General features: G+C 38.1%; 1 protein-coding gene and 1 pseudogene across 5 annotated transcripts; one reads left to right on the top strand and one right to left on the bottom strand.

Moving 5' to 3' along the window:
* Positions 1-3,822: 3,822 nt before the first annotated feature.
* Positions 3,823-8,090, top strand: LOC122052656 (protein REVEILLE 3-like). 5 transcript variants are annotated; one of them, XR_006132070.1, is made up of 9 exons: positions 3,823-4,222; positions 4,953-5,010; positions 5,262-5,385; positions 5,451-5,606; positions 5,670-5,797; positions 6,217-6,398; positions 7,277-7,336; positions 7,597-7,682; positions 7,786-8,090. XR_006132070.1 is itself a non-coding variant. In XM_042614296.1 (9 exons), the coding sequence occupies exons 1-8, from the start codon at positions 3,981-3,983 to the stop codon at positions 7,663-7,665; spliced, it is 1,011 nt and encodes a 336-aa protein (XP_042470230.1). In that variant the 5' UTR covers positions 3,824-3,980; the 3' UTR covers positions 7,666-7,682; positions 7,802-8,090. The 5 variants fall into 5 exon arrangements, 4 of the variants coding, with proteins under 4 accessions (XP_042470230.1, XP_042470232.1, XP_042470229.1 ...); XM_042614296.1 differs by having other exon boundaries at positions 3,824-4,222; positions 5,678-5,797; positions 7,802-8,090; XM_042614295.1 differs by having other exon boundaries at positions 3,825-4,222; positions 5,678-5,797.
* Positions 8,091-8,300: 210 nt separating this feature from the next.
* LOC122052655 lies at positions 8,301-13,849 on the bottom strand (annotated as a pseudogene).
* Between the last annotated feature and the right edge of the window lie 805 nt (positions 13,850-14,654).

The following is a 14,654-nucleotide window of genomic DNA, read 5'->3' as shown; positions in this document are numbered from 1 at the left end:
ATCAATTCTAATCTTTTTCATGTCTCCTTGTTTGAAGTCCATCTTCATATCATATAGGAGATATCGAATGTATTGCATCACAAAGAAGCCACAGTCAACGCTGTAAAGAACAATAACATTTTAATTGTCAATATTTTTTTATCAATTATTTATATTCACACGTTGTGCTCGATTTACCTTGCTTGTTGTTGTGGACATTCAATTGTGCGAGAGACCCATCTATCAAACGGATAATGCCTTTCCAAGTTTGGATGAATAGCAGCAACGTGCTCACGACTATATAATTTAAAATCTGATACCTGAAGATTGAAGAGGAAATTTCCATTTTCCATCAACTAGCATTTATATTAAAATACAAACCTACACATTATTATTAGATGCTCACCGCTGCTTCAAATTCATATTTGTATTTATTTCCACTTGCAAGAGAATTGTACTGATTGAACGTCATTGATTTGGTGTCCACCACCAGCAAGTGGAAGTGTGCATTATCACTGCACAAAGGTATAAATATATACCTTACCTCTTCATCTCGTCTATCCGTCTTTATCATGTGTTGGAAGGCAAACTTATTTGACAATTTCATTAATGACTACAAATATGCAAAGTCATACATACATAACCAAATAATAAAAAGAATTCTATTTTTTACTATAATCAAATCAATTCCTTATTGTGAAAAATGTTGAACAATATATTGACTTGTTGTATGTGCTTCCAGACGGGAATGCCCCCCTAAATAAAATTTTACAATACGTGTCGATTACATCCCCTCTTGTCAACATTTCTCCATTCACACCAGATAAAAGGGAATACAAATTTAAACAAAAGGGTGGTTCCTCCCAAACTATATCATTTGTAAACCTACAAAGTAAACAAATCACAGATTATTTTTACAAATTTCTTTTTGATAACCTTAGCCCAAATATGTAATCAGATAAGCATATATTATACTTTACTATTCAACTATTTAATTTACATACTTTATTTCCTCCAAGGCTTTTAACAAGTACGCCACCTTTTCGTCTTGTTTTTTTTTCTTGGAAGACTTAAATTGCTTCTTCACATACTATGCATACAAACAAAAAAGGCAATTAGATAATCCATTATATCTAACAAATTGCAAAGAAATTTGCATATATCGTCTTACAACAATTGCTTGTTTCCTCATTTTGTCATATTCGGCAAACATTTCTACATCCTTGTCTGCCTCTTCATCAGATTTGTCTTCCATCAATTGTACAATATTAATTTCTTCTTCCATTTCATCCAAACCTATTTTTCCTTTCCCCTTGCCCACAACAACATATTCTTTGACAAATTTTTTTCCTTCTCCTATACTTGTAACTTTTTCCGCAGGCTCACTTATATGTATATTTCTACGCTGCCTCTTAGGTAAAGTTTTGAGCCACAATGGACTATCAATTGGAGTATCCCTGTAATCATAGCGACTTCTGTCACATCCTCTCCTACTTCTTGTTGTAACACCTACAGGTTGAATTTGAGGATCGTCTACAGGCTCGCTATATTGAGATTCCATGCCTTTTTTTTCAACTATTTTAAGTAACTCTTTCACCCTCTCCTTCAATTGCATGTTCTCCATTGTTAGCTCTTTATTTATGTTTGCTTGAATAATGCAATTACAACAATCCTTATTAATCTGCCTTCCTCCTACACTGACTTCAATTTGTGATGCCTCCATTGCATGTGGACTGTCATCAACGCCAGCAAGGTTCTCAACCAATGATCTTTCATCTTGGTTAGGGATTAGGTCAATCACAACCTGTAAGAATATTAAACCACATGTTAAAACCATACTTTTTAACCAAACTATAGTCAAAGTATTCTAAATTTACCTCTTCAGATGAAACTTGGTTAATCATTTCTCTCACCTTACTAATATGTGAAGGAATATTCCTCTACTTATTTATTCTGGCTCCTTTTATTTTGTATGATTTTTGGATTGGAACATGCTCCAAAAACCATGCCTTATTCACCATGACAAGGGTTAACTATTTTATAATTGTTCGCAAAATATTAAAAATTTTCACACAAATTAAACACTTACTGTCAAAAGACCAGCAAATCCCTTTAGGTAAGGGAGGTTGGTGTTAGCATGTTTTGTCTCAGTTGATGAAAATATGTCCCCAATCTTAGGTAATTGTGGAGCCATATATTCATGGATTGCTTTAACCCAGTTGAATCTATCAAGATTCTCAAAATTATCTACTATATCTATAAGACTTAACGGGACCTTATATGTACTAGAAGAAAATAAGACACAAACAAATATATACAAAATATAGAATTTGCAAAATAATAAAACATCATCTTCGCCTTCAACGCGATTGCCATAAAATTTAAGCAACTCCTCAATTCTTGATCTAGTAGCTTCTTTTTTGTTTGAGAAGTAAGTTAGAAAAATGTCACTGGATGCTTTAGCTGAATCAATCAGAATTGAAGTTCCTCGGTCTGCAATACCGAGCAGCAATGAAACGTCTCCTCTTGTGAAGCAAACCGGAACACCTGACCAAGTTAAATTATTATTAGACTTCTACCAACACATACAAAAGTATTAGGAACACCGTGGACATGATACAATGTCATATCAAGCACTGATACTCCATCGTATTAGCCCCACGTTTAGCAAAAGCTTAAATTTTACCATACAACTACTTTGTAATTAAAATACAAAATTATAAATTGTACCTGAGAATCTAAAGGTTTGACTACTTGAATCTCAATTTTCAAATATATTTACCAAAATCCCACGGATGTGCTGCATATCTTCTATGTCCAAAAAAATACGAAAGGGTGACTGTTTGATCAGCACTATGTGTCGGTCATGTAAAATAACAGAGCCTCCATGCGTTCCTTTCTTCGTGGATGGTTGAAAAAAACTTTTAAAGTGACCGAGGACACTGTTCCAATGCAGTTTCTGTCCAACATCAACTGAACCCTATACTTTATATAAATAAAAAAATTTAAATCATACTAGTTCAGCTTCTCAATATCACATAGTTTGTAAAATGATAACCTTTACAGCTAATTGATGTGGAGAGGATGATGATTCACCCGATCGACGTCTTTGCGCCATTATGATACTAGCTGATTAATGTAATGTAAACCCTAGAATCCTTCACTGATGGCTCACGAACACTCCTGGTTTTTAATTAAACTGAAATGCTAGCTAGATGCCGCTTGAGAAAAACTCGAACTGATGGCTCACGAACACTAAACTAGGGTTTCACAAGACCGAGCTGCACTCTCATGTCACGAAGGAGGGAGGTACCCTAATGATCGTTTTTTTTTAATATCTAAGTTTTTTAAAAATGTGGTTCGGATGCCTGGGAAATGATGACTGATCAGAGGAGTTGGCGGTAGAGTTATATTCGGTAATAAATATCACTTACCTGCACCTTTTGGTAAATACAAAATCGTGATGCGCTTTTTGATAAATACATTAACTATAGTACATCTTTTGGTAAATTGTCGTTCCGGTTTAAATTGTCGGAAGTACCTATCCATTCATTATATTTATTTTCCTTTTTCATTTCAATTTCAAAATTTATATTGGCGACAACCGAATAACTCAAAATATATAAATTATTCCACGATTATAGAAAAACAGATACATTTTCTACAGGGATTATAATAATTATTTTTTTGTATAGTTTTACTTTACAAAATAATGTGCTCGAAATTTAAAAATGTATTTTGACAATAAAAAATAAAAAAATAAAAAAATTCTATACGTCCGGCTGCAGTCTGCATCCTTTCCCCACCCCACTCCCCGATTCTTTCGCCACGTGGCCATCTCCTCCGCCAACCATTTCTCTGCACTCGGACGCGAGCCAACCAACCGAAACGGTGACCGGCCACATACATAGCAGAAGAGGACTCCGTCGCCCCGCCACCGGCCACCGCCATCGAGTACGCAGTCGGCGTTCTTCTTCTTTGCCCGATCACCTGTCCTTCTTATGGTGTCTGCTCAACCCGGCGCGCCCGATGGTGGAGGCGGCAGCGGTAACAGAAGAGGAGCAACGGAGGATGCGCCCCTCGTCAGTCGTCTTCTTCCCCACAGACCTCCTCCACTCAAGTCACTCCCCCGAGCCTCCACCGACGACCCCAGCAAGAAGATCCGCAAGCCTTACACCATCACCAAGTCCCGCGAGAGCTGGACCGAGCAGGAGCACGACAAGTTCCTCGAAGCCCTCCATCTGTAAGGAAAAGGAATCCCTCCTTTCATATGGATTTGCTGTTCGGTTTTCCTTTTCTTCGATTTTGACTCGGGAAGGTATGACTTTTTCGAGTATTTGGGGCCAAATCCACTGCTCGATTTGTATTCCTTCGAAGCATATCTGGTGCCATGAATGCGCTACTTCTTTCTGAAATCGGCATTCTCTAAGTTTCGCGAGAGACTTCTTTTAGTCGCTCTCAGGCCGATTGCAGAATTAGGCATTCCTGGTCATTTCCTGTGCAAGAAACATACACAAAAAAAAAGAGAGGGGTTTTATGCCATTTCTCTTAAATCTCTCCCAGAGTTCGACTACTACTCTGTACTCTCTTGATCGATATTTTACGTGTATGCTCGATATGATGTAATCAAATCTCTTCTTTTCAATTCAGTGGGTCTTGACAACTGTTTAGACAGCATGATTGTTCAATTAAAATGTAAGAACTTTGGTTGTTTGGATGCCTATAAACCACACCACACGGTTTCCTCTCATACAAACATATTATATATCAATTCTTCCCTTCTGTAGCAGTGTACATAATCTAATGTGCCATCGCCTCTCTCATCCGCAGAGTGTTGTACTTTATTGGGCATTATGCATTTCATAGCATCTCTAATCTGTATAAGTGCCATTTGGCACGATGATAATAACTATTCTTTTTCCTTGAGTTTAGGCTTTACGAGAATAATGACATTTATCTTCCTGATCTTGCAGCTTCGATCGGGACTGGAAAAAGATAGAAGCATTTGTTGGCTCGAAGACAGCTATTCAGGTGAGTTAGAGACTTGTAGCAGTAAGGAGTTAATGCAAAAATACCGAGACAGTAGATAAAGTAGTGGATAACTTATGCAGTAAAATGTGAATTTCATTCTAGAAATTATCTTGCAACCTTTCTTATTTAAAGGGCTTCCTAAACAACCACACATGCATTACTGGGTGTGGAAGAACTGAGATGTCAAATTAAGAAAAATTTGAGATGTTGTGTATCATGAAATTCGACACTGTTAAAGGATGTCCTTGCAGATAAGGAGCCATGCACAGAAGTATTTCCTTAAGGTCCAGAAGAATGGTACAAGTGAACATGTACCTCCACCTCGACCCAAGCGGAAAGCAGCTCATCCATATCCTCATAAAGCCCCTAAAAATGGTGAGACTTGTTCATACGAATTCTCAGATTTCATGTAGTATTCTAACTATTTTTTTTTCCTCAAGGCACTGCCTCTGTCCAGCTTTCCTGTTTACTTGAACCAGGTGATGCCCTCGCGGTAGACTTTTCTTCTACACCTGGAAACTCTACCTCGAAAGTGCAAATGCATTCCAAGGGCCACAGTTGTCTCCAGCCAGTTACTGCATCTCACCAAATAGCAGGTTTGACATTCTACCTTTAGTAGTTTGATCGTTGTCATTTTTTTCCGCTGACTTAGTTGTTAGCTTTGCAGCTGATACAAAGCCTGCTGGAGTGTCAACGACAAATAATTGTTCTACTAGCACAATCTGCCTTACAACCTGGCCAACTTCTGAAACCGCTGATCGAGAAAAGCTTACCATGGATCCTCGTGGTGAGCCCTTATTTCTGCTACATAAAGGGTCTTTGTTATCTAGTTTGTCCAATTGATGAGGAAGAGACAACATCCACTCTAGCTCACTATTTGGTTGCAAGAACAAATCAATGTTAATATAAGGGAAAAATATTTTATACAACTGTTATAGTATTTACTGGTATTCCAGGTATTGCATATGCCCATCTTTGACTGAAATATTGACTAATAGTATCTCTTATTCAAACTTAGTTTAATATAAGACAATATGGTAAATAGATCGAGGAACTTTGTTTATGTGCATTCCAAATCTTCTACGAATGAAATGTTATGATTCTGCTATTTTCTTGTTACTTCTTGTATAGATTTAAGGTGTGACCTTACTCTTCTGCTTGATTACTTTCTTGTCTTTGACTTCGTATTTCATACGGTTATGCCAGATTTTGCTAAAGTCTACAGCTTTCTCGGAAGTGTCTTTGAGCCTGGCAGTACTGGTCATTTGGAAAAACTAAAGGAGATGGATCCAATTGATGTTGAAACAGTATGCTATCTTCCACAACCAGAGCCTTTTACAAATGTTGCTCGTCTTGCAGAATGCCTTATGCTTAGTTTTTCTAGCAAGGAAGTTATTCTTATCTTTAATCTTGAAATGCTCCAACATAATGCTATTTTAATGCAGTTGCTGCTTAACTGTTTTCAATTTGGTTCTCGCCTTCGTGTGACCAACTAGCGGTCTTATGCTACTGTAGTGTGTAATAATTACACTGTAATTACCTTTTTCATCTTGTTCAGTTCTTATAGGGTTTGAGGAAGATAAAAAAACACATTTTACTTATTTCATTCCTGTAATGTTTGTGTTTCTAATTAGTTTATGAACATCTGCTCAATAAAGGTGTCTTCTATCTAGTATTATTGATGGAGAGCACAGCAGTTCAGGCGGTGCCTTCTACAATATCTTGTGAAATTTATAGTGTTTATCCAGCTATTTTGGATTTGTACACCTTCAATTCTAATCATTTTGACTCTTCTAACTATAGAATTCACATTCATTTTTGAACATACCCATGCCATTTCAATCTATTTTATTCCTTTTATTACTTGGAGTTGGATATGCACTGAGGATGTAAACAACTATCGTTGCTGAGGTGCAGACCTCACAACTCTCATAACCCTATCCTGAATATACATTTCAATCCTGTGCCGACATGTCCGCCTCATCAATTGCTGGAACAGAACTTTTGTTGCTAAGTACCTAAGCCTGGCCAAGGCCAATGAATATACTTAATCGTGTGTACTGTTTCCAATCTTAGTTTTCTACTGTATCATATAGACAAATTTCTTTGTTTCTGGAAAATTCTTGTTCCACATTCATCAATAATATGCTTATCGAAAATACTATCGCATGAGATTCTTATCTCACTGTGTCACCTACATGTCTTTTATGCTTGTACTTTTCGATTTACCTACAGAGAAGTGATGCTGTCTAAAATACTTGTGCAGGTGCTGCTTCTGATGAGGAACTTAGCCTTGAACTTGATTAGTCCAGACTATGAATCCCATGTGAGTGTCACCTGACCTTTTGCCTTAGAAATTACTTCAAATCACTTATTCAAGGTGGTTGATTTGTAAGTTTCGCAATCAAATTTTGTCCATGTGGCATTTCTCATTAGATGATTGGATGCTATGCACATAGATGATACTGCAATATCTTTTAGTGAGCACCAAAAACAGATTGCTAATACCCAATTGTTCGACACCATGGTGTTGATTTATGCTGCTACTATTCATTCTTCTTTTCTGAAATATATTTGCTCACGCAGATAAGGTTACTCTCATCATCGGCGGACGTGAAATTCGCTATCACAAATAACATTTTCAGTGCATGTTAAACTGCTGCTCCTTTCATGTAAGTTCTTCAATTTGTAATCGAAAGATTACCTAAACTTGTTCCGTCTTTCATCCCAATCGACTTTCATCCCAATCGACGGAACACACATTATGAATTCCAGGGTTAACCTACTGCAGATGCTGCCCTGTAACAATGAGAGTCATTGAGATGCAGAGGGCGGGCAAAGATAAATTCAAGGGCTGCGGCAAGGGAGGGTGTTTAAGGTAACGAGTGGAGAGGTGGAAGTGATATGCAGTCCTTTAAGCTGCCACTAGCCATCGATGATTGACTGATCAATGTCAGCTACCAGTTGGAGATGCTAGCTTGCAGCAATCAGTAAGACTTAACTGTGATCATGGTAAAAGAATCATAATCCATTACTACTCTGTTGTAGAGAGTATTATAAAGAGATCTCTATATAATTTATATTAATGTTCTTTAAAAAAAAAAAAAATCAGATCAGCAAGCTGAATGAGTAAACAGTCTAATTTCAGTAATGCTTTCGAGCTAACTGAACGATCGGTCACTACATAAACTATTTTATCATATAACGAGAGGCAAATCATAGCATAATGTTTGTCAAAGAGGATAATCTCTACATCACAAACTTAAGAGTAATTTGAAATTCATCTCTTGCTGAAAAGTATTTAAGATATTAGTCACTTTACAGAGCCATAAAAATCCAAAAAAAAATCAATTTTTCCTAAACATGTAAATTATTTTCTTCGAAAGGGTAAAATGCACTTGTCATTGAATGAATCAATACAAAAAATTTAGCAGCACAACTCACATCTTTTAGGTAATATAAAGAGAGCATGGTTCACAATGATGATCTGCCCATTTGATTGCTAGGTGACTCGACATTTCAGTAGATAAGAGAGAGCAACAAAGCGTGACCTTTAGTAGGAAGATCTCCACATCTAGCTCGCTTATTAATACTCCAGGCCATTGTTGATGAGAACTTCAGAATTTGATCAACCACGGAACCTTTTTCCATCAACTAGAGAAGACCTCATTATGCATTCAAGAAAAATGCATCTTGAATGAATCAAACTTTAGTGAACATTCATTGCTTCCAAATATAGCATCTTCTGAAAAATGATAATGTCAAAGGCTGAACAAGTTTTTGGTTGATTATGGAAGTAATCCAGTCCACTAAAATCATTCACCTATGTCTCTGCCATGAATGAACCAAATGCGAGTAAATTTTAAAAGAATACTGTATAATATATCACGACGACTGAAGCATGTCCCGACAAATGCTAATAACAAAGTTGGAACAAGTTCTTGGTTAATTAAGAGAGGAGGAAGTCAGCAAGTCCACTGAAATCGTCTACTGTTCTATTTCCATCACGAATGAATCAAACTTGGGTAAAGTTCAGTGCTTCAAAATGAAACCATATGTATGCCATGACAACTTCTAGAGTATGGCTGTGTGGAAAAACTCTAGCAAAGAAATCCAAACAGGTGTTCCCAGATCAACTATGAGGATATAGTCATCAAGGGCACTAAAATTGTTACCGTTGTGTTTCTGTAATGAATGGATCAAACTGGAGAAATGTTTCATTTGTTCCTAATAATGCAATATGTATATCATGACAACCGCACCAAAAAACACTAATGTTGAAGTTCAAACAGGTGTTCTCGCTGACAGTGATATCATTTACAATTGTGCTGCAGTCATGAATGAATCAAATATGAGTAAATGTTGATTGCTTCCAAATGGTACCATATATCGCGACAACTTCTAGACCATGTCCAGGATAGCGCTAATGAGAGGAGAGAGTTATTGATTGCACTAAAAACATACCATTGTCATTCAGTCTGAGTTCCAACTTTTTGCCTGATTATGCAGGCATACTTTAGCATCTCTTCCCATAAGCAGAATGCCGACATATGTGATTCATAACATTAGATCCCAATAAGATTGACTATTGTTCAAATCTGATTTTACTCACACCACTGAAATAATGCACAATCCATTGCTTTATATCTGAGTTTGCAGATCCTGACAGGAAAAGCTGAATGATTTAGTACATGAAAAATTCTCAAAAAGCTTTATCTAATCAAAGTGAGTTCAAATTGGGAGGGGATCAGTGTTTGAACTAGTCCGTTCACCCGGTTAAACAGAGGGCCAACAACAGATTTGGCCGTCTCTGACTGCAAGATTGATTGGTACGAAAATGGGTAAAATGAATGAAAAAAAAAACAGTTAAAAAATCTTGAGTATAATGAAATATTACCATGCACACCCATATGTGAGCAACCCGTGTTAATATTTTTTAGAATTTAGGGTTTCATATTTAGACTAAAAGAATTGAAAATTGAAAAAAAAAAAAAAAAATTTAACACTAGGTGCTCACGGATTGCTCACAGATGGGTGTACAAGGTAACAAATCTCTCTCTCTCTCTCTCTCTCTCTATATATATATATATATAAGATTTTATTACACATATTTGATTAGGTTTAACAATATATAAATTTAAATAATTCCTCATTAATTTACACATTTATTAAATTCATAAGAAATATTATATATATTTAAAAGTATAAATTATTTTCTTGCCAGTCAAAGTTTTTACTATAGTCAATTTTATCATTGTTTATCATTTATCACCATCTTTATTAGCCTCATAAAAATATATTATAAGCATAAAAGTATACATTATTTTCCTCTTAATCAACTGGATGTACTCGCCAACTAACCAGTAGACTTCCCAGTTCCATCTACAGTTCAATTTGCAAAGCATTGATTTGGAGCTATATTTGTGGTGAATGAATTATTGTAGTGTTACCCATGAATGTGTTATACAAGGAACTCTCGCCTAATTGAGCCATGCTTTACATTATATGCAGACAAGGGTATCCTTATCGCCAAAGATCAGGACTACATTATCCCGTGGGACTGGCACAACCCAAAACATAAGTCTTTTTATCTTCTGGATACTCAGATTTATTTTTAGAATTGAAAGAGCAACATGAAAACTTATAAGCTTATCAAGAACAACAAGAATAACAAAAGGTCGTAGACTAATAATTATGAATGAAAGTAGCATCGGTGAACAGCAAACAAAAAGAAATGTGCAGAATATCGCCTCTGCAATGCTAATAATTATGACTAGTAATACAAGAAATGATAAACTTATCAACAGCAACCAAATATTGAACAAAAATGCGTACAGGTGTCTCTAGGATAGTCAACCAGAATATCACAAGCACTCGCCTGTAAAAAAATTTGAAGCAACATATGAGAGACTCCGTTCTCTATATTTCAGGATGGAGGATATGAGAGAAGCCATTTGCATTTAACCTGACAAAACACAAGTTGGGTGAAGGTAACAACTTAAACAATTAAAAAAATTTGCAGGGCAGACAACTTTTCTCTGAAATTTGTCGAGGTTTGGTGATAAGTGGACCATTTGATTGGCTGTGAATATACAAAAAAGAAATTGTACCAGCAACTAAAACAATTTGCTTTCCATAGAAGCGTGCAGAATCTAAGAAACTTCCAAAATTCTGTATTTAAAGCTAGAGTTGCATCAAAGTTTCAAAGCATGCACAAGAGAAATGTGTAATTTTACAGAAATAATTTGATTGAATGTCAAGTTTTATTTAGTGGACTGAAGAATTGTGTAAGCTAAAATTTAGGGGTAACAGGATGAGAAATGCATGCCAGACAGTGTGTGGGAGAGAGGATTATAGACATTTATGACCATTACCTTACGTTGTGGAAGCCAGCGCCACCAGTCATTTGTAGTTCCATAACCCAAGGGTTGTAGACCGCAATCTTATTCAATTACATTCATTAAACTGCAACCGCCAAACAAACTGTGGCAGCTCTGAAGATTAGACTCTGTGAATGAAAAAATCATCATGAACACAGATCATCAAGATGTTAATGACAGTTGTGATAACCCAAGCACAGCTATCACCCTTTGTCATTAGAGATAGCATCGCCTCTTCTGATAGGAATGACCCTTTCTCCTCATATCATTTCGCAGATCCTCAACCTCATTCATGTTTCCCAACTTATGGTACTTGTTTATAAGACAATTATAAACCACTTCATCAGGAAGAATATTATTATTTATCATCTCCGTTAGTGTGCTTCTTGCTTCCTCCATTTGACCATTGTCACAATACCCCCATATAAGAGACGTATAAGCATGAAGGTCAAGCTCAAGACCGCTATCTAGCATTTTGTTTTTGACAATGAAGGCTTCTTGATAATTTCCCTTCTTAAAATACCCATCCATTAGAGATGTGTAAGAGATCTTGTCTGGAGATATGCCATTCGCCACCATTTCTTCAAAGAGTTGGGCGGCTTCTTCTAAGAAACCATTTTTGCAAAGGCCATCAATAAGTGCAGTGTAAGCCAAAATATTAGGTTGCAAGCCTGACAGTTTCATTCTTTCAAAATGGTACCTTGCTTCAGTAACTGATCCTTCTTTACATAAACCATCAATTAATGTGCAATATGTAACTATGCTGGGTAGTATACCAGAATCATGCATTTTGTGAAGCACGTCAAGGGCCTCTGAGGCCTTACCTGACCTGAAGCAAGCATTCATTATAGTTGTGTAAATAACATGATTTGGCTGTAAGCCAGAATCATCCATGCTGTTAAGCAAAAGCTTAGCTTCCTCAATTTTTCCATCATCACAAAGACCCCAAATAATGGTACCATACAGTGAGATATCAGGTTTGATCTCTCTCTCTTTCATCTCAGTCAGCAAATCCATTGCTCTCTCCCTGTTCTTATTCCTGAAATGCCCATGAACAAGAGCAGTGTACATAAGTTTATTGGGAACAACACCTATTCCAACCATAGCTCGGAAAACCTCTTCTGCTTCAACAACCTTCCCCTCTTTACACAGTCCATCCACTAGAGCTGTGTATGTTACAATATTTAACTCCACTGATTCACTCGCCATCTCCTCAACCAACATACGGGCTTCCTTGAGATTCCCAGCCTTGCAGTTCCCATCAATTAGAGAAGTGTAAGTGAATTCATTAGGCTGTATTCCTCTCACTCTCATATCAATAAAAAACTTGTGTGCCTCTTGCATCATACCCTCCTTGCAGAAAGCATCAATAAAAGTGCTGAATGTGACCACATTGGGCATGATACCTTTCTTCCTCATCTCCCTAAGAAGCTCAAAAGCTTTCAGTAGCTTACCAAACTTACAAAAACAGTTAATGAGAGCATTATATGTTATCAAGTCAGGCTCACAGCCAGATTCTCTCATCTCACAAACAAGTTGTTCAGCTTCTTCCAGTCCCCCCCACTTACCATGGCCATCGATGAGCGAGTTGTATGTGACCACGTCCGGCAAACAACCTACCTCTTTCATTCGCTGAAATAACGCCTTTGCTACATTCAAGTCCCCCTCCTTGCACAAGTAGTTGATCATAATATTGAAAGTGAACACTGAAGGAGCCATATTTGAGCCGTCTATATCATCAAAAAACTTCCTCGACAACTCCTTTTTGCCTGCTCTCACAAGCCGCTCAAGCAAGTGATTGCAGGATCGCAACTTTGGCAGAATCCTAAAATTTCTCATCCTAATGAAGCAATCATTGGCCTCCTCGAGCATGCCCAAGTCAGTGAGAACTCCAAAGAGTGCGTCAAATACACCATACCCAGGTTTCCCAACGAATCTCGCAGTCGCCCGTAGCACATCAACGATGCTCTCCGACGCAGGCAACTTCCGGGTCAACAAGGCGAGATCTTTGAGGACTTGTTGCGCCTCGGAGTACCACCGGCACCTGAAGAGTATATGGGCAACAACGCACCGGGATTCCACTGTATGCTGGAAGCCACTCTGCTTCCCTGCCCAAAGATAGAAGCGAAAGGCCGACCTTGGGTCCTCTCGCAGCTCCCGCAGAACTCCGCAGACGCTGAGGGGGGCCGAGGCGGAGGAGATGATGCCAGAGAGGCGGGGGTCTTCCCACTTACCCTCGGCCACGATCCTGGATACGGCGGCGATGTCGGGGGCGTCGAGAGGTTTACCGTCGGCGGCAGAAAACGAGAGGCTCCGGGAGGCGCAGAGGAGAGCAGGACGGGGAAGGTGGTAGTGCCGGAGATAAGGGAAGGCGCGGGAGAGGATGAGCATTCTTCAGCGCTACCAGCCGGGAGACGACGAGCGGAGAGGCGGAGAGCCGCTCCTTTTCGTCCATGGGGCTGGAGGAGTCTGGGTTTAGGGTTTTGCCTCTTGTTCCCCATGGACTTGGGCTTGACTTTTGGGCTTTGGAATAAACTAGTGCCCATTGATCCACTTTAGTTCAATTTTAAGTATTCTATTTTTTATCCATTTTTTTTTAAAAAAAATTGTATTAATGATTTTGACAAAAACTATTATATTAATATTGTTTTAAAATGATATTAAATCATTTTGATTAAATTAAAATATTTTTAATTAATATTGATCTTGTCCGAAAGTCGATGAAATAGAAAGTTGGGGATGAGGCGCTCTTGTTGACCACCTGTAGACTCCGCTCAGACTTGCAATACAAATTACGTCAGTGTCGAGCCAGGGAAGGGGGTCCCTGACGTTGGTCCTCCGACGCTCAAGTTAGTCACCGGTGATGAAGTAGAAGGCGGAGCAAGAATGAACAGTAACGATAATAGTATATCGCGTATTGCGTACATCTGCTGATGCTTGACCCTCTTTTATATAAAGCTCCTGTAGCGCACGTGCACATTTCCCAAGGTGAGCACGCTTCCCCAAATTTTCCTTGAAAAGACTTATCAGTAAAGTGTCACTGACACAGTACCTTAATAGGCCAAGCATATCTTTAAAGTGATAATGGAAGCTTCTGCCGTACGATCTTCTAGTTGTCTATTCTCGGTGTCGGCGGCACTAACTCCCAAAGGGATGTCGATGGATATCGGAGAGAGTATGCTGCGCTCGGCCAGAACTTCGCTGTTCATGTATCTCGTTCGCTCGGTCGGAACTCCACTATGTTTGTGTCGCGTCCGCTTGGCC

The sequence above is a fragment of the Zingiber officinale genome, chromosome 3A, assembly GCF_018446385.1.
Source record: "Zingiber officinale cultivar Zhangliang chromosome 3A, Zo_v1.1, whole genome shotgun sequence".
NCBI lineage: Eukaryota > Viridiplantae > Streptophyta > Magnoliopsida > Zingiberales > Zingiberaceae > Zingiber > Zingiber officinale.
This window is presented reverse-complemented; position numbering and strand designations above follow the sequence as displayed.